General features: G+C 45.8%; 1 protein-coding gene across 3 annotated transcripts in view; it reads right to left on the bottom strand.

The window, feature by feature from the left end:
• Window positions 1–20,812, bottom strand: part of CACNA1E (calcium voltage-gated channel subunit alpha1 E) — a 330,655-nt gene extending 309,843 nt beyond the window's left edge. For all 3 annotated transcript variants that reach the window (XM_065936984.1, XM_065936985.1, XM_065936987.1), the window contains exon 1: window positions 20,547–20,812. In XM_065936984.1, the coding sequence (XP_065793056.1) occupies window positions 20,547–20,812 (266 nt within the window). The remainder of the gene's footprint in view (window positions 1–20,546) is intronic.
• Window positions 20,813–21,087: the final 275 nt, after the last annotated feature.

The raw sequence follows: 21,087 nt of genomic DNA, 5'->3' as shown, positions 1-21,087 counted from the left end.
TGAATTTATCAATGTATGAACCACTCTCATATCTGGGGCAAGTCACGCCCTCAACTCCACCCTCCTCTCTTTTCTCAGTCCTTATTTTTAGGTTTCCAGTCTCTGTCCCAAACTGATGGATGGGGTGGATGACATAGCCACTGAAGGGCAGGAGGGCTAAACCCTGGTGTCTGTTCCTGTGATGGAAGAATCAGAACACAACTCTGACTGCAATTCTGGAAATCCATCCTGGATCTGTCCTCTCTTTCCCATCCCCATTACAGCAGAAACACACTGCTAACAAGCAGGAAAATGAGGTGGAAGGCTCTGCATGCTTCGCGTTGTCCCATTTCATTATCTCATTGCTTCCCGTATTGGAATTTTTCTCACCACCCAACTCGCCTTAAAAAAAAAAAAAAAAAAAATCAGATTGAAAAACCAAACCCCTTTCTGTTTTTTTAAAACAAAACAAAACAAAAATGTGTCATGTGACTTCCAGCCTTAACATCAGTTTTTTAACTTTGGTTTCCATAGTGGTGGGATGCAACCTACCATCACCATGACAACAGCTGCCTCTGTTCAAATTCACCATCTGACAGGCAGTCCTGAACACACCTCTTTCCCTCTTTCTCTGTCAAGAAGATGGAAATGCCATTACATCTACTCCTAAAGACTGAAATCCTAATGAATGAAAGACAAAGGAAGCAATGCTGAGAATATAGCAAAGAGGCAGAGAACCCCCCAAAAGGCTTTCTGTTTGCCCATACGGCCCACTGCTCTCTTAAGGAGGTCAATGGACTCAGTTACTCAAAACAAAAGATCCTGCAAGGTTGGCTGTGTAGCTGCGTTGATCTTTTCATTGCTTTTAGACCAAACAACTTGCATCTCACTCCCATGTCCCTGCCCCCTATATAAAGTGACTGAAAGGAAGCTCACATCATTGCCAATGTGGTTACCCAGTGCTCAGTCTCAGCTGAGCCCCAGTTCCAAAAGGATGGGAAGTGGTGACTCTGAGAAACTCAGCCAGCACCGGCTTCCCTCTGTCTCTCCTCTCACTAACAGACAGCTGGATAAGCCTTAAAAAATTCCCTTTTTGTGTGTCACGCTGAATCCTGGACTCAAAACGCTGTCTTTTGACACAGAGTTTTGGTGATCAGGAGACAAATGATTGAATGCTACAGAAAAGGGAAGAAAGAAAGGGGAAATATTAAAAGCCTCTGGAAGGAAAACAAAACAGTGGTGGGAAAATTACCTGTTTCAGAAACCAGAATCTGTGTTTTGATGACACTCTGACAAATTCAAGCCCATCAAGCCTTTCTGGCAGCAACACGTGTTTTAGGCAAAGAATGTGGGCTGCCATCCGCAACCACACCCAAGACTGTAGCCTACTCCACGTCCCCACTGACTCTGTGGGGCTCAGCTGGAACTCTGAATGCAGAAAGAAAAGGAAAGGCCTTCTGTGAAAAAGTCCACAGATCATCTCTGGCAGAAGTTTTTGTTTTTTTTGAAAAACCCTGCTATTGCACCCCAACATTCAAAGATACCTATGAGCCTCCAAACCACATGAGAAAATGTTGACAGCACTAAGGATTCTCAGCTATAAAAGGAAGACTGGAGAGAGACATCATAGTTCTTGTCAAATATCTGAAGGGCTAGCTTGTCAGAGGGGACGCTGAAATTGTCTAAGTTCTTCCAAAGGGCAAGGCTGAGACCACTGGGTGGAGCGGCCTTCCAAAGGCAGATCTGAAGCAATTCAGAGAAGTTCCACCAGCAAATGAACCATTTTGTTAAGTAGTAAACTAAGTGCTGCATGAATAAATGTTTAAAAACCATCCTCCCTAAAGAGAGAAAAGCCCTGGTGTGTAGCAAGTGTCAATTTCTGGAGTGTAAACCAGTCTCCATGGCAATCTCAAGCTACCAACTTGACACCCATGCACATGGAGTTGGGAAGAGATACACACAATTGAAACCCACAAGCTGTGACTAGCCAGTTCCACACACCACTCACTGCAAGCTCCATGTCCCTAGGAGACCATCAAGGATACTAGAGATGCCTAAATTTGACAGCAGTTGAGCTGGACAACCCTCCTACACACAAGGAGTTAACAAACAGGAAGAATGAAAGCCAATGAATCTTCAGTCACTTGCTCAAGGGCCTCCTGGGTCAGCAAGACTCACTCTGCCCCTTAGACTCGAGATGCTCCCCTAGTAGACCTGCCTTCTGGAAGTCTGAAGCATCACCCTTAGCACAGAAGGCTGGGGACCTGTGTAGCCAGATATGTGCAAGCAGCCGCCACAGGTGAACCATCTGCCAACACCATGAAACAGAAGAATCAATCACCCCATTCTCTCAGGTTGAATTCTGGGAGGCCCCTCCGCTATATCACTGTGACTATAAGACAACTGAGAGGAAGCAACCAAGACACGTGATTAAAAGCACATTTCAAAGAAACAAATCAGGAAAAGGTTCTCTTCTGCTAGATTGTCAGTGGATCTCAGCCTGTTTACACAGCAGAATCACCTGGGAGGCTTTTAAAAATTAAAGATATAGGTATCCCATCTTTAGAAATTCTAATTTAATTCATTTCAGCTACTGTCTGAGTATCAGAATATCCAGAAGGACTCAGGCTGATTTTCACGTGCAGTCAGGGAGAAGAATACTGCCTTCCATGGTGAAGGCAGAGACAGCTAAAGGTGCCCTCAACTCACATGAGATAACAAATGAGAAAACTAGAATCCCAGGGGCACCTCGGTAAGAAATGAAAGGTGCCTTAGAGTTCCATTAGCTAATCCAGCACACTCCTTTTATAGATGTAGATACTGAAATCACAGATGGAATAAGATTTTTCCAGAGCCAGGACAAGAAACCTCTCTAGATTCCTGAAAAGCTTAGGAATCTATTACAGAGCAATCAAATAAAACTCCCTTGGCTTTCTGGCTTGAAAGGAGGCTTCTAAAAGAAAGGGATCTTTTTACTGAGTTTACTTCTCCATCCCTACTTGACTATTCTCAAGAGCATCTCTCTTAAGGTTAGGGTCTGGATGTTTTACTCTCTCAGGACCACTGAAGAGTCCAGAAAACACTGAGATAAGCACAGGCTGGAGCATCCATTCTCCCATCTACTGAGACGTGATCCTCGTGCTGGGTAGAAGCTCATTGCCTGTTAACTACTACCATTTCATAACATTCTCAAGCAACATTTTGGGAGAAGGAAATACTAGCCATTGTTCTGAACCACTGCCTCCCATTCTCATAATCCATTCTCATGGATTGCCTCCCAAACCCATTCGTGGATTCAACTGGATCCATGCTGGTTGGCTTCTCTTGAATTTTCCTTCTCTGGTCCATTCCTCCTTTTTCTTAATTAAGTCCCTTCTTATTAATCATGATCCAGCCTTCAACGCCCTAGAGAAACACTAAAAATATATACCTGCTAACTAAAAACAGGAGAAAAACATCCCAGAAAGAGGACGAAGGGATAGAAGGATGATGAGCAGACAAAGATTGAAGAAAGCACAGAGGAAACGTGATAAACGATGTCCTGAACTGAGAGTCAAGAGTACTGGATTCCAGCCCTGCCTCCGTCACTTAACCTCTCTGACCCACAGCTTTCTTACAGATAAATGAGGGTTTGATTCGAGTTTCTCTTAGGTCCCTGTAACTCCAATATCCTATTAGTCTGTGGTGCTAATAGGTAACATGATAGGAAGGGAAATGAGACAGAAAGGAGGAGAAGCCACCTTTGAAGAAACTACTAATGAGGACATCCAACAATAACAACCAAAGCAGAGTCCTGGCACACCTAGGCACACCTTTCAAGTGTCTACAGTGGAAACATTTCTAAACTTTCAAGAACAGAAGCTCCATGACAATTAGCTAGAAATACCTCCATGAAATTGTTAATGAAAAGTCAGAAAACTCAAAATGGTGGCCTGCAGGTGAACTTAAGGCTGTTTTTTTATAAACCTACCAGAAGCCTTTACTACACTCTCTACTGGGATAGCAAAGTCTTTTCTGCAGCCCCTCTGTCCCTACAACCCCCATTTTCCTTAACTAGCCACAAAGCCAGAAGCATTCAGTAAAAGATGAAACTTCAGGGGAAAAGTCATAAAAGTTGCTTCTTCCCACTATCACTCACACTATGGATGCCCTGGAAATGGGAGGGCTGAGAATAGACCTTTTGAGAGCTGGAAAACAGAAAATGGACTTTCTATGCTAATATTAAAAAGAAAAGGAGAATTGGCATTTCCAAATCAAAAGTCCTCTGCAGAGTGATAAAGGCAGTCTGACAATAGAGCTTTTGGTGAAGACAGGAGACAAAAATAGCAGAGAGCCCCAATTCCAATCGACACTCACATTCCAATGACACAGGGCAAATTGTTGCAGACCCATTTCGTGGTGAAGGGGAAGAGATCTTTGCTATTTTCCCATCTACTGATTCCTTATTCCTCCATGGGTTTAGCCTCATACCCAGCAGGTGCTACTGATGCAGGCAAGCAGTTCAGGGTCATCCTAAAAGGATGCTCTGTTAGGGAAGAGTACTTGCTACTCTTCTGGTCTGATCCAAGGCGGTGTAGTACAGTGGAAAGAGAAGAGTCAATGGAGTTGGCCAGACCACGTCTTTCTGTGACCCTGGGCTAATCATTTGTCAGAAGAGACAATAATATTTATTTCCCTCAGGACTGGGTAAAGTGATGGATGTCTCTAACGCACACTGTAGAGTGCTGGCCACACAATAAGTGTTTATTAAAGGTTAGTTTCCTCTGAGGGGTTTCCCCAGTGGCTCAGCAGTAAAGAATTCACCTGCAATGCAGGAGACGTGGTTCAATCCCTGGGTTGGGAAGATCCCCTGGAGAAGGGAATGGCAACCCACTCTAGTATTCCTGCCTGGACAATTCCATGGACAGTGGGGCCTGGTGGGCTACAATTTATGTGGTCGCAAGGAGTCAGACATGACTTAGCAACTAAAACGATACAATACTTTCCTCTCAACATTGCCATGGATGTGAACGGAGGCACGGAAAACTCTCCAGGCCCTGATCATGGTCCCCACGGGATGCTTTTAAAATGACACAAAAATAAGTACATGAAAATAAGAAGAAATGAAGGTTAAGAGAAGAGAATGATATCCTTTACAACTGTGCAGGGCTGTTCTGATGCCAGCCTGCTTCATGGTGGAAGTGTGGAGTCCGTTCTCATTTCCTAGAGTCTACTCCTGCGCTTTGCTCCTTGGAGCCTGCTTACTGATGTTTGTGACATAAGTGAGCTCAGTCTTTCTGAGCCTGTACATTCAGGGGTGGAAATGTGTTGGTTACTCTCTAATCATCACCAGGGAAAGAGGTTACCCAGAGAAGACGGAACATCTTTATCCATAAAACTCTGGGGGAGGAAGGGCAGATGGTAACCTCAAAATAAATAAATACATACATAACAATCTATGAGAAAGGAGCAGTAGGTTGCCAAAATGCCCAGATCCTCTGAATTTACATGGGCCCATATTCCCCAGAAGTGCCACCTCCTGATGTTACCACATCCGCCTACTCGCCCCACCTCCAGACAAGCCCACGCCCTTCAACTGCTCTGGTATCAACAGACCAGGAGAACACATGCATCCCTGTACATCCATATGGCTCAGCTATCTCATAAACACAAACTCCCTTGCAAATACAATCCAAAGTTAGCAGAAAGAAGAGGCAGTTCCTTTCACTTTTTTTAAGCCCACTCCCTCATTTCCTTTGAGTCTTCTGCCTGGCTTCCAGACACCCCACATCCTAGTTCTCCATTCACATTCACATCTGTACCCAGTTCCTGCAGGTAAAATGCCCTCTGCTATCCCAGCGACATGACCTTCCCCAGGCTCATTAGGCAAATGGCCATGGGCTCCAAGCCATGGACGTTGCCCCTCCCTGTCACATCCCTCTTACCCTTTCAGAAGCTTCCTCCAGAGTTCATGGAATCCAATCCTGACTCCCTTTTCCAACAGAAAAAAGATGGAGACACTAAATACTCAAAAGCCTGAAAAAAGATGAGGAGGAGGCAGCTAGATGACCCAGAACCCCTGAGAGAAAACCTACCCAGAGGCCTAGCCAGGGCTCTAGGACAGACCCTTCACAAGCCATCAATCAGGCCACCTGAAACCTCCAACTATTATGTCTGTACAAAAACAAAACAGAGTGCCTTGGTCTAAGGCTGATGGTTTTGAGTATCTTATCTGCTTTCATCAAAAGTTTGCTAGGAAAACTCTGCAACATTATTGCTCCTAAAGATACTTTTCTCTGAATTGTAAATCCAAACATGTCCTCAGAGACAATGTTGGTATAAAATTGGCATTAGAGACGCATGAAAAAAGGCAGGTTTGGATGTAGGTGTTTCTTAATGCAACATTAAAAATATAAACCCAGTAACTCTGAGAAGAAAAACAAAAAGGGCTGGTGGGCAGACCACCTCATTGAGGTGGTGGAGAGCGCACGGGCTCTGATCCAGGCCTCCAGCTCTCGCATACTGTGTAATCTTGAGCAAAGGAGTTAACCTCTCCACGTAATCCTCCCAACTGTGAAATGCAGAAAACAAGCATGCATATCTCTGGAGGACTGTCACGGGGAATAAATGCAGTAATCCATGGGACAGGCTAAGCACAAGAATCTGGCACATAGTAAATACTCAATAAGATGTTAGTAGTAGTAGTACTGTAAGTCATTCAGTCATGCCCTAGCCTTTGCAACCCCATGGGTTATAGCCTGCCTGGGCCCTCTGTTCATGGGATTCTCCCAGCAAGAATACTGGAGTGGGTTGCCATTCCTTCTCCAGAGGATCTTCCCGACACAGGGATCAAATCCAGGTCTCTTGCATTCCAGGCAGATTCTTTACGGTCTGAGCTACAGGCAAGTCCCTAATATCTAACATCTTTACAAAGGACTTTGCCACATATTAGCTGATGTAAGGAAACAGTGGAAACAGTGTCAGACTTTATTTTTGGGGGCTCCAAATTCACTGCGGATGGTGACTGCAACCATGAAATTAAAAGACGCTTACTCCTTGGAAGGAAAGTTATGACCAACCTAGACAGCATATTAAAAAGCAGAGACATTACTTTGCCAACAAAGGTTCATCTAGTCAAGGCTACGGTTTTCCCAGTGGTCACGTATGGATGTGAGAGCTGGACTGTGAAGAAAGCTGAGCACCGAAAAAGTGATGCTTTTGAATTGTGGTGTTGGAGAAGACTCTTAAGAGTCCCTTGGACTGCAAGGAGATCCAACCAGTCCATCCTAAAGGAGATCAGTCCTGGGTGTTCAATGGAAGGACTGATGCTGAAGCTGAAACTCCAGTACTTTGGCCACCTCATGGGAAGAGTTGACTCATTGGAAAAGACCCTGATGCTGGGAGGGATTGGGAGCAGGAGGAGAAGGGGATGACAGAGGATGAGATGGCTGGATGGCGTCACCGACTCGATGGACATGAGTTTGAGTAAACTCCAGGAGTTGGTGATGGACAGGGAGGCCTGGGGTCGCAAAGAGTCGGGCACAGCTGAGTAACTGAACTGAACTGAACTGAAGCTTTACAACAGTGTCAGAAGGGAGGCAAAGCAGGAGGTGACCTACAACTCACACCTGAAGACGTTGAGACTCAGCGAGGTTACAAAACCAACATGAGGCCACATAAACATCGGGCAGGGCTCCGGTTAGAGAGCCGACGAAAGTCAGTAGAAAGCAAATGGTATTATTGTCAGAAGGGGAAAATTGATGTGCAGAAATTTAATGTTGATTCATCTGAAATTAACCAGACACTAACAACTAAGATGTATTCATGGCTTACTATGTGCCAGACATTACTCTTACATTTTACATGTGTTATCTCATCTGATCGTCACAAAAATCCTATAAGATACACACTGCGGGTAACATTTCTATTTCCATTTTACGGTTGAGGATTCTAAGCACAGCAAGGTTAACTAACTCCCCACGGCACACAACCAGAAGTGGGGAAGGTGGTATCAAAACTTGAATCCAAAGGCCATGATCTAACTGGCACACTAACGCTTTCAAGCAGAGACTGGTAAATCCTAACCTCTAAGGTGAAGCTTTCCTCAACTGGGCATTGGACTAGCTGATGTCTGATATCACTTCAACTCCTGTAATTCTTGACTTCAAAACTTCTACTGTTTAGTAAAGAAATAAAATACTGTCTAAGCGAGTCTCTGAGAATAACACCCAGTATGAACCTCGGAGAAAGCAAGATGTTATTTCCTAGCCTAATACAGGTATGGTGGTTTAGATGCTAAGGTGTGTCCGATTCTTTGTGACCCCATGGGCTGTAGCCCGCCAGGCTCCTCTGTCCATGGGATTTCCCCAGCAAGAATACTGGAGTGGGTTGCCATGTCCTTCTCCAGGGGATCTTCCTGACCCAGGGATTGAACCCAGAACTCTTGCATTACAGGCAGATTCTTTGCACAGGCATGAAATAGGTACAAAAGTGTGTATGGATTTCAGCAAAGCCCATGACAAGGATATCTTGCCCAATATCCTTACAGATGAGGTGTAGGTCTATCAGCTGATTAAAGTTCAGAAAATGTGACAGAAGCTGAACAGTCGATGAACACCGACCAGTATACTAGTGGTAAGTAGAAGGGAGGGTCCCAATTCTAACCATATTCCCATCAGTTTCTTGAATGAAAGGATAAAACACCTGCCCATCCTGTCTGCAGTTGACATAGCGTTCACATTAAGAGGGCTCACTATCCTGAAAAGGGTCTAGAAACAATGTGTAATGAAAACCACCTAAGCTTTGGATTCAGACCACCAGGGTTCAAGTTCACTGGTGACAATGCTGGGCAACTGACTTAACCTTCTTTAGCCTCAGTTTTCCCATATATAAAATGTGGATAATAACATGCATGGAGTCTGAAGTTCATGGATGCCCAATGAATGTTAGTTCCCCGTCCCCACTTGAAAAGGATTGCCACAGGATGGACTGTTGGACCAAAAACAAGGAGATAAAATGAAATAAACTCAGAGTTCTGAATCTACATTCAAAAATTAAATTGAATGAGAACAGCGTGAGAGAAAATTAACTCTGCCATCAATTCATAGTAAAAGGTCCGAGGTTTTCAGATGACTACAACCTCAAGTCATTAGAACTAGAATACAATTTCTTCACAAAAAGAAACTTTAAAAATTATTTTAATTTAAATAAACATGTTTAATGCCAATGTTAATAAGCACTGTTCTATGTCCTGGTAATTTAAACTTAAAGATAGTGAGCTCTCACTTACAGGGATTTAAAACCAATACCAAAACAATGGGGTAAGTACTACAATAAAGTAATAAACCAGGTATCATGTGGGAACCAGGAGGAGGAAGTTGGTCTTACTCTGCTGAGAGAAATCAAAGGAGGCTTCCTGGAGGAAATGACCTCGAGTACAGTCTTAAAGCCGAGCAGTCGGGGGAGAGAGAGAAGACATTCTAGGCATAGACAGCAGCAAGTGTACAAGCACAGAGGCCTGGGAAAGGATGGTCCCTTCAGGCAGCCCATTGACCCAGAGGGAGAGAAGGGCATTAAGGCAGCTGAGACAGGGTGGAGACATGTGCAGAGTGGATTACAAGAAGGCCTTTTCACCAAGCTAGGGAAACCTTGTCTAGTCACAAAGCGAACGAAGGACAGATCCCAGATAGCAACTCAGACTTTCTGACTCTATGCACTTTCTACCTCTGCTGCCCTGTACTGTGGCCACTAGCCGCATGTGGCTATTTAAATTTGAATTAATTCAAATGAAACAAAATTTAACACTCGGTCATGACAGCCACATGTCAAGTGCTCAGAAGCCACATGTGGCTAGCAGCTACAGCATTAGACTGCACAGATAAAAACATAACCATCATCACAGAAAGTTCCAGCCTGCATCACTGCTCAGTGCTACAGAAATGTGTTCACAGTACAAGTGAACAAGAGGGAGATTTGGGTCTGTGTTGCTTTATAGAACAGAAAAGGAGGGAAAAATAACTAACAGGTGGAAACTACAAGGAAGAGCATTTCAACTTGCTATCCTTTAAGTCTTCTAAGAACGGGAGAGCACCCTGACACTGGAAGCCTGATGGTCACCTATCAGGGTGATACAGCAAGAGCTCCTGAATTACCCTAGTGCTCGCTGCTTAGAAAGTGCATGTTTCATCATGGCAGCACGCTGATGCACTCGCACCAACATAGATCTGTAGTTCTTTCCTGTGGAGTTCCCATTATACTTGTATCTATAGGCTAAAATGGCCCAGCATCCCAACATCCCAGAATGTGGGACTTTTCTAGCATGGTCAGCATTTCAAAATTGTGATCCATGGACCATCCCCCCACTCCCAAATGAAATGTACTACAAAACTGTATTACATTTGGGAAATAAGGGGCCACAGGATCACTTAAATTGCAATGGGATTTGTGATTCCAAGACAGAAAGCAAGAAAACACTATACCAGAGGGATCTAACTGTCCCCATGCTCCAGGAACAATCATCTGGATGTCAAGACAGTCATTCCGGTCAATCCCAACTCTAAAGTTCCATAGCCTTTAGCATCTAAAGACCATCACCCTGCAATGAACAGTTTCAAGCTAAACATCCTCTGACCTTGATCAAGCAGAAATGAGGCAGGAGTATAACAGAGTACAGAACAGTTCAAGGTACAAAAGTTAGGTGAGTCAGTCAACTGGGGAAAAGTATCACCTGCCAACTTCTTGTGCTATGCTAAGTCACTTCAGTCATGTCTGACACTTTGCTACACTATGGATTACAGCCCTCCAGGGTCCTCTGTCCTTAGTATTATCCTGGCAAGAAAACTGAAATGGGTTGCCATGCCCTCCTCCAGGGGATCTTCCCGACCCAGGGATCAAACCCACGTCTCTCGGGTCTCCTGCATTGGCAGGCAGGTTCTTTACCACTAGCATCACCTCTTGCTGAGATGCTTATTAGAGATTCTCTTGGAAATTTGGGGGGTTCATTTTCAATGTAAGCCCACAGAACCAAGCACAGCCAGTCAGATGCAATGCCAGCTTGTCAGCTGGAAAACTCGCCCAGTAAATCTAAAGCCTGCTGAGATATCAATCCATTTAAAAAATAATGACTTTGTTCTAACCACCATCTGACATTATGACAATTGTATGAGGATCCATCTCTAGGTCCCACAGCATTGCTAGAGTAAAAAGGACTCATTCTTAGAACAAAGTCAAAATTCCCCTGTTATCCGGTGTAATTGGAGAAGAAGGTTTTAATGGGGAAAAAGTGATAAAGAGACACTTTATATAATCAATATGGATTACAATTTGCAAAAGCTCCAAATAAAATAAAGTACACACACCATTCAAACCATGTTGAACATAATGTAATGAATGCTTTGTTGATCATCTTCAGAAAACACCACAGCATTTTGTGGTACCTAGGGACCATCAGTACAAATCTCAATTGTTATTAAACCATAGATCTCTAAGTGCCAATTAATAAAGAGTTCTGTACAAGCAAGTGCCAGATAACAACAGACACAGTGTACTTTTTGCACAGCCTGTGGTGAATGTTACAGAAACTGAAGCGACCCTGACCAACCTTCTGAATTAGGTAAAAATACTTTTTACAACCTCCAACTTCCCATGTAATGACCCTCCAATTCCCTGCCAGCTATCCAGCGCCCTGATCACCTCCTACCACCCTCCTCTCCCCCTACTCAGGCTACACCGGGTCCTATAGGACCTGGTCAGTACAACACTAGACCCTAACAGGCACTTCAGTTATGCTTGTGTTTAATCAACAGTAACTGATGAATCTGATCATTCAACAACAGATTACTGAACACTCACCGAGTACCAACACTGTGCTAGGTGCTGGAATTAAATGGGACAGGTCCTTTGCCTGTTCTAAGAGACTGCTCTCAATCATAAGCCCAGAAAGAAAAAAAAGAACCGACTAAGTTGATAACATCATATACTAGCTTACTATGTCCCTGCTCCCAAGATCATCTGCATTTTGGTAAAGAAAGTCTCAAAGACTCATGACCGGAACCCAAAAGAACCCCTGTTAACAACAAGGCTTCAGGCTGTTACATGAGACAGATATTTTCAACGGGTGATTTGTAAGACTAGTCTTCTCTAAAGACATCACCAGGCATAGCAATTTTTCCTCAAAGTATGGTTCCAAGGCCAGCAGCATCAGTGTTACCCGAAAACTTGTGACAAATGCAAATTTTCAGTTTCTGGAGGGAATCGGAAACTCCAGGACTGAGATCCAGTCATCTGTATTTTAATAAGCCCTTCAGGAAATTCTGAGACACAATGAAGTTTGAAGACCAAGGGTAGAGATGAAACTGACAGACTGCATACGTATGACTTCCACACAAAGAGGCTAAGTGAGGAATTAGCCTCGATGCTGATAGAAATCACCTGCTGAAAAGAAACATCCCTGATGGAGCTGGAGGGAGACAGTTTCCAACAGCACACAGCTGGAAAGGGCCAGGAGGTCAGTGACTTGACTGCTGAAAATCTATTTCATGCTTTTTGACTCTGACCAGCCCCATGAGACAATGGCGTGGAAACTGACAAAGAGGCGCAGAAAGTTTGAAACACTTCAAACCTAAAACTGAGCTAAAGGCTGGGAAGGACTGGAGAGCAGGAACTTCCTCCTCTCACTGGTTTGCAGAGGCTCTTCTCTGGGTCCCGGAGGTCACTAAGGACCCCTTGTGTCTTGGCTGTGGAAATGACAACTGAGTCAAATCACTGACAAACCTCACCAACCACAGCACTTCTCCCCTCTAACCTGTTACCTACTGTTTGGCCACATCTTTTTCATCTCCCCCAAATGGGGAGGAGGAAAATAAAAGTGACATCCCACCCCACTGTCACCATCTGGCTTTATTGACACAAGCCTGCAGAAAGCCAGTGCATACATCTGAGACAGGCTTTCCAAATTCTCCAGTGTTTAGGGGAAAGAGATGCAGCAAAAATGCAGCAGGACCAAATGCAGGCAAAAAAAAGCCTCAAAATTATGCAGAGTTGCAACAGCAATTCAAATCAACCACCCACGGGCAAAAAGACCACGCTTGGCACAGGAGGGCCCTGCCCTGAAGCCACTCACTCCGCTGGACCACAGGAGCCTTGAGCTGGAGCCTAGCCCGGAGTTACATCCTCAACCCCTGCCCACCTGCCTCTGGGATGAACTGTTTTATGAATGCATCCATTGCAGGTCTTTAAAACAGTACAAAACAGCTGAGAGTGGAACTGTTCAGTCCAACAAACTTAGAACTCAAAATTCCAATACAAGAGGAAGTCCCTAAGAGGTAAACTACCGCAGTGCCAGGGACGGGGTGGAGGATGGAATAGATACAGACACTTCTAAAGTCATTTAGTGCTGTGCTCCTTAATCTGGCCCATCTCTGCCTCTTGAGGATATATCTTCTGGCTGCTCCTTGCTTTCCAGAGATGGGGACACAGGGGCTCATAAATAGAGTTAAGAGTCCATAGCCAAATGTTGGTCAAAGATGCAGGGAACAGAAAATTCAGTAAACATTCTTTGTGTGTGTGTGTTTGCGCATGCACGCACTCAGTCACTCAATTGTGTCTGACTCTTGTGACCCCATGGCTTATAACCTGCCAGGCTCCTCTGTCCATGGAATTTTCCAGGCAAGAATACCGGAGTGGGTCGCCTGCCATTTCCTACTTCAGGGACTCTTCCCAACCCAGGAATCAAACCAGTATCTCTTGCATTTCCTGCTTTGGCAGGCAGTTTCTTTACCACTGCACAACCTGGGAAGCCCCAAACATTCTTTGGGTGCTCAACAGTCAAAAATACACCATAGACAGCACTCTGAAGTAAGCTTAACACCTAAGGGACCACTCGGTTGGAAGAGCCTAAACACTTTGGGCTATATTTTCTGTCCTCAATCAAGGATGATGCTGACAACAAGGCTGATGACACCCCCACCCCCCACCCCCGCACTCCATCAGCCCTCTCTGTGTAGATTTGAAATGTTTGCAAGGAGAAGCCTTGATAGAGGTCCCTGGCATTTTTACCCCTCTTTGAAAGAGACTGCTTTAGAAGCCACGTACTCATGAGCGCAGAGGGGAGCATGATACACTAATTTCAGTGTCTGCTCCCCACTCCAATCCTATATGAATCCACACCGGAATTTGAAAAGCAGCAGCTACAGATCTCTGCTTCTTAGTTCAGTGGCTCAGCATTTATCAGCGTGAATACCTAGGAGGATGAGAGGATTCAGAGTGACTAGTGCTTGGGGACATAAATATCTTCTCGTTAACCATGTTCTCTGAATACAGGAGGGGAAAGGCTGCATACTGATGGGGCACCCCAGTGAAACAGGACTGGAGAGGAGGCGATCATTACAAAAACTGCAAGAAAAAAACCTATTTAAAAAGATATTCCCCCCAGTTACCTTTCTCACATGTCCCAGTCCCACTGCAAAAAAAAGACTTAGAGGGAAAAGCTGATTTGTGAAGCTGGCCCTCTGCAAGAGATCTTGCTCATAACCAAGAGGAAGACAAATAACCTTCCTTTTCTAAAAAGCCTAGGAAAAACCCACACATATAATGAATTATTCACAAAGGCTGAACCTAAAAATGAGAGGGAGAAATATAGAAAGATGAAAAGGGCGGAGGACTGGGCAGAAAGAGAAAGTGAAGAGAAGGACCTGGTCTCTCTCTCTCCTTGAATAAAAGGGTATTAATTACAGTCACGTGTGAGTTCCCCCTTTCAAGTCTTTGTGGTCAGTGATAAACAAAATTAGATCAGCACAGTTGCCTCTGATGGGCTGGACCACATGGCGGGCTTGAGAAGCTGCAGTTTCCCAGGCAGCCTTGCAGATGACAAGAGGGAGGCTTCTGATGAGCTGATGGAACACATAGAGTCAAAGAGTCTGCGAGAGTTCTGAGAGTTTAGCACATCTTGACTGCATTTTATTTCAACCAAGAATATGAAGATGGAAAGAAACCAGATGTTCCTATAAAGAGAATAAAATGCAGTAGAGTTTGAGGGGAAAAGAAAAAAAACACCTACATTTTTTACAGCAGCAGCTAAAAAGAGATAAGCAATTTTGGCTCTAGCTACTAATCCCAGAGTCTGGATCTTTCAGAAGAAGATAAAAAAGAAGGCCTGTGCTCCTTTTTTCCTCCTCCTCTAATTCATCGGGTGCACTGCACCTAGCACAGGGAAAGCAAGTGGAGGAAAGTGGGGAAATGACATGCAAACCAAGAGACAAAACTATCACAGCCAGGATATTTTTGTCTCCATCTTCAAGTCATTTCATTTCTGTCAAACTCCTTCACTCCAACTTGCTTTCCAGGCTACCTCCCAACTACAAATAGTCCCCTTGACAAGTCCCAGCCTAGTTTCCGGAGGAAGTATTTCTCACACCTTATTTCAAGGGCAAAGTCACTGGGCAACGTGGAGATGGTCCTCAGAGCTTCAGCAAATGAAGACCTTTATCCTGTAGCCTCAGTCCCAATTACAGTCGCTCTCTGTTTCACTGCCGCCTTGTCCAGGTACACAGAAGATGTGAAGGCTCTCTGCATTATCTGATCATAGCATACAATTACAGACTCTGCTCTTGTTAACTGCCAGCCTCTGCCCTAATCAAGGTGATCTGACTCATGAGCCACTGGAGTTACATCCAACCTGAAATTCTTGCCAGGATTGCAGTCTACTATCTTTCAAGGTGCAATATATTTATGGGCAACAAAGCAGGAGAAAGGTATATGCCATAATACTAAAGCTCTCTCAGGAATCTTCACCAAAATCCTCCAAAAATAGTGGACAATTGACAGTGGGAAATTCTCCATAATACAGCACATAACCTCAGACTCAAGCCAGAGTCCTCTGGGGCTATAATGAACTTCTCTACAATAAGAAATCCTGAGTGAATATCCGCAGGTTCATTACAATGAGCTTCATTAGCTCGGTGGCTAAAAACACATTTGATCTTCCTACTTTAAACCATGTTCATTTCCACATGAAACATGTGCTCCCCTGCTGAGTTGACCCACGTCATCAGTGGGGGAGAAGTCCCCCACTGCTCCTCAATGGCACAAAGTCAGACATGCCATTTATTTCTTTCCTCTTTTAACCTAGAAAAGCAAAAATGTGTGGGGCGCATCTCACAAACTATGAGCAATACTCTGTAGGTCTACAGGGCAACCAGCCCTGGCACAGAAGGGTTAACGCCAGTAAGCACACAACACAGTAAATGCAGGGTGACATTCAGAGCAGCCAGTTCCCTGAGAAAAAGAGAACCCTTTTGTTAGATCTATTAGATGAGCAAGAAAGAAAAGAAGAATCATGTAAAATGTAATACCACATTTTAAATCAGATTAACATTTTCAAAAAGGTTATGGTATCCACTGCAGAAGAGAGTGCCATAAGAAAATAAAATTATCTCCCTATGCAGATGTAGCTTCCAAGAAAAATGAAACATATTCAGAGTGGGCTGTTGACCTGCCACCATTTTTCATGCCAAATCTGGTTATCCTAGGCACTTTTTTCCACAAGTACAAGACCTTCCCTATTAATAACTGGATAAGGTTACCACTCTCCATCCAAATCAGAGAATCCCCCAAGTATAAGTTACATCATTCCTTATATTTAACTTTTCAGCCCAATGTGATTAAAGACCAGTAAAATGTAGTGGTCAGAAACCACTAACACAGCACACAGAATTATACATTATCCTCCTAGCTCTCCTCCTAGCAGGAGCAGAAGGGGACAACAGAGGACGAGATGGCCAGATCATCACTGATTCAACAGAAATGAGTCTGAGCAAACTCCGGGAGATACTGAAGGACAGGGAAGCCTGGCGTGTTGTAGTCTATGGGGTCACAGAGTTGGACATGACTGAGCGACTGAACAACTCCTGGTTCTCCAGTGACTTTCTGCAGCCAAAAACAGATGTATTTATCTCAGAAGATGCACTGCATGAATAATCAAAATCCTCAAGCATGTTGCATATGAATATGACAGTTCAAAACAGGTCTTGACATGTGTCCTGAATCTTACATCCTGTGAAATTCTGGCCCTTACATAGAGCACAGAAGCATTTCCCAAACAAATGGGCATACTAATCACCTGAGGATCTTATTAAAATGCAGATTCTGATTCAGTAAATCTGTAGCATTGCTCAGGATTCCGAACTGCTTTTAAGTGAAGTATAGTTGATTTACAAAAATAGCTTCAGGTGTACAACAGAGCAATTTGATATTTTTATAGATAACATGTTGTACAAAGTTATTACAAAATATGTTGCTGTTTAGTTGCTAAGTTGTCTCCAACTCATCTGCAACCCTGTGGACTGTAGCCCACCAGGCTCTTTTGTCCATGCGATTTCCCAGGCAAGAATATTAGAAGAGTTGCCATTCCCTTTTCCAGGGCATCTTCCCCACCCAGGGATCAAACCCATGTCTCCTACATTGGTAGACAGATTCTTTATCACTGAGCCACCAGGGAAGTTCCATTATAAAATATAGACTGTATTTTATATATTTCCCTGTGTTGTACATTACACCCCTGTTTCTTATTTATAACTGATAGTTTGAACCTCTTAATCCCCTTAACCTATTTTACCCATCCCTCTGCCCCTCTCCCCTGTGATAACCACTGGTTTCTTCTCTGCATCTGGAATTCTGAATTTTTAACAAGCCCCTAGGTGATGAGGATGCTGCCCTTGCTGTCTCTGGGAGGCAAAAACCTAGAAGACTTGGTTCATCAAGAACTAAGGTCACTCCCTTCGGTATGCTAAAATTTCTTAAGGACTCTATTAATATTTATCGGGTAATTAGGCAGTGCTCTAGGAACCTGACATATATTAATTCATTTAATTCTCCCAGTAACTCATTATTATCGTCCTCACTTCACAGATGAGGAAACTGAGTCACAGAGAAAAAAAGTAACTTTTCAAGGTATCAGGGCTGGTGAAGGGACTGAGATTTGAACCCAGACAGCTGAGCTCCAAAGCTTTGCTGGTAAACCAGTGCTCACACTGACTCCCAGTAAGAAGAAGGGATATAATTCCGGAAAGGAATTAGAAAGGAAGAGAGGTGAGACTAGGAGCTTGGATGCCCTATTACAGCACACGCAGAACCCCCAGAAATGCAATGTTTCCACATGGTCACCACCAGAGGGAATATATATTAGTCAATTACATTGTACAGCCAGGAATAAAAAACAAACATGGTGTATTTTAAATTTACCAGCAGGGCTCCTCTACACACCTTAGCAGATGTTCTCCGATCACTGTTACAGTCTGTATGCAGTAGAACCACCGCGAAATTTCCAACAATGGGGTGGAAGGGACCACTGGGATAGGGCTCAGGGCCAAGGCACTGAGTTGGATGCTGAAATTAACTCCCTACTGTCTCTCTTGACTTTTTGGTGCATTCTGGCCGAAGACATGGAAAGAGCGCACTGAAACCCAGTCACACCTTGCGCCGCTCGCAACGCCTGCTAGAAAGGTGGCGTCTTCGCAGCGGAAGAGAAAACGTGAAAAGCAGCGACCTCGTGGTGTAGGAAACGTGCTTAATTTCCCCGCCCGTGAGCCTGGGCCGCGCCGGAAGTGCCCGAGGTGCTAAACCCGGAGGGACGGTGCAGCCCAGGCCGCGACGGGAGTTACGGGGTGCCGTCCGAGGTGCCAAAGCTGGCCACGGAACACTCTGCCACCCGCGGGGCGGCTGGGCGGCTTTGTCTACCGCCTGGCAACGGGAGGGCGCCTGTCTGGGTAAACACGCCCCTAAGCGAGGCGCGCTGTAAAGCAGCACAAGGTGGGTGGGAAATTTTGGAGAATTGTAGAAGATGGGCGGGCGAGGAACGGGGTGCCTGCTGGGAAAATCTGTAGGGACCTGGCTCGCGGAGTGTTCGCAGCCAGCCGCAGCACGAAACACAATGAAAGCTGTCGCTTTGTGCAGCGGACCGGCCGGGCGGGACTGCAGGGGCCGGACCCTTCCCCCTTGCCCGTCCCCTCACCCTAGACAGGTTTAACTCTGGCACCGGCTGGCCCCAGGATCACTCTGTGGGGGTGGGAGGGAGAGGGGAGTGCAAGGGGGTGGGGGTGCGAGCTGCAGCAGGAAGAGTGTCTGCTTAGAGATGCTTCCCCGTTTCTAATGAGGGGTGCTCCCTAGAAGCCCCACACGCCAGCCAATCGCGGCGCGGCTGAGGCAGAGAACTAGGGAGGAAGGAAACGAAGGCCAGAGGCTGGGGTGGGGGTAGCAGTGAGATGCCCAGACCCCAAGGTGGGCAAGCCACGAGCTTCCAGGATACTGGAGACCCAAGGTGGCTCCAGCTGCCTCCCCGATGCACACCTAGAGGTTGGGGGTGGGGGAAGGAAGGCAAAGGAAGACGAGGAGTGGCCTCTTTTTGCAGGTGCATCCCTCCCAAGAAATGTCTCCACGAGCATCAAAGTCCCATGTCTCCAAGCCTACCCCCGTATATAATCCGCCCCTCCACCTCCAGCTTGCTCCCTACTCATTTCCTCACCAGCAGCCCCTGATTCCTAAAGACCTTGCCAGATGCCCATATTCTTAGTGAAGAACGAGGCCGTGAGATGCCTCATCAGCAGCCTGCATTGGATGCGCTTCACTAAACCTGCCAAAAAGCTCCTTCTCTGCCGTTCACCCTAACACTGCCACCAACAGATCTTTGTGGAGAGCAGTTCCTATGGAGCTAGAGAGACACGAGAGGCGGATTGCTTGCACACCTCTGGGCTCAGCTGATGCAGCCCTCCGCTGATGAACTCAGGCCCAGCAGGTCTGCCTGGATCCTGGGAATGGGGAAGGCACTCAACTGGTCAAGCTTGAAGAGGCAGGAGTACCCAACCCAGATTAAGGAAAGGATGAGGCCCTGATGAGCTGCTCTGCCGTGACTGAGACGAGCACCTGAACTCTGAGCTGTTGGGTTGTCATTACAGACTGCCTCCTGGGACACACTCACTCACTCCTCCTCCAGCAAAACTTAAACTCAATCCCCAGCAGTTAGCTGGGTCCCAGGCCAAACGCTTGCGTTATTTATCCATTTGTCAATGTGTCTACAGCGTTTGGGCTCCAAGCTCTTGAAGCTTCTAAGCTGATAAATCCTCTCACGGAGCTTCGACTTTCCTCCAGGCAGAGTAGGTGTCTTCCCAGCTGGTGAGGATGGGGGCAAAAGGGATGGCTTCAAGGGACGGAAGGGGGGGCTGAGTATGAAAGAAAATCCTGAGATTAGAGGCAACCCGTTCTGTGCAGCTTGGGAAGGGACCAGGGGGCCGAGAATACAATCAAGCCCAGCTCCAAAAGGGGCAAACACTGCAACACCATGCACCCAGGAATGCTGGAGACTTTCACAGAGGAAAAATCAGAAACCAAAAGTCTTACCTTGAAAAACACTAGTGCCCACATCGGTTTCTACGGCACCATGCTTGCCTCTTAGATGCACCAAAGTATAGAGTGCACTTCAGCAAAGGGGCAAATCGGCACCAGGAAAGGGATGGGGGGCAAATTCCATGCTAGGCTTACCCCCTTACCCGAAGAAATGCAAAGGGGAGAGGGGAGTAATGGTGGGCAAGAAAGGATATGGCCAATCGATGAGCTTCTTGGCGTATTTCCTGACAATGTTATCTTCTCCGAAGATGAACAGGGATCTGTTGACGGTGAAACAGTTCTGCCGGACGGGAATAGGGTTGTACAAAGCCATAGTCCGCGCCCTCTGCGCTTTCGACTGCTTGTAGGCGGCCGCCGGCCCTGAGGCCGGCACGGGGGTTCCTTGCCGGTTCCTGCTCTGGTCCGAGTCTCCATCGCCCGACCCCGGCCTGCCGACCACCGCCTCCCCGAAGCGAGCCATCCTGAAGTTTAAACAGACAGAAGACACACAAAGGTGATCGTGGCCGAACACCCGCACACAGCAACAAGCAGAAAGACACACGGAGTCTCAGAGCCGCATCCAGACGGGCACGGGGACCACCGCCTCCAGGGAGCCTCGCGAGCTCTTCGGAGAGGCGGCAGCAGCAACCCCGCCGCTCTGAACTGTTGAATCTAAATGCAACCTCTGCGAAGCTCCATTCCTCAAGGAGGAAAAAAAAGGGGGGGGGAGAGCTTGGGGGTGCTCCGTTTCTGGAG

The sequence above is a fragment of the Muntiacus reevesi genome, chromosome 5 (assembly GCF_963930625.1).
Source record: "Muntiacus reevesi chromosome 5, mMunRee1.1, whole genome shotgun sequence".
In the NCBI taxonomy this organism is placed as follows: domain Eukaryota; kingdom Metazoa; phylum Chordata; class Mammalia; order Artiodactyla; family Cervidae; genus Muntiacus; species Muntiacus reevesi.
This window is presented reverse-complemented; position numbering and strand designations above follow the sequence as displayed.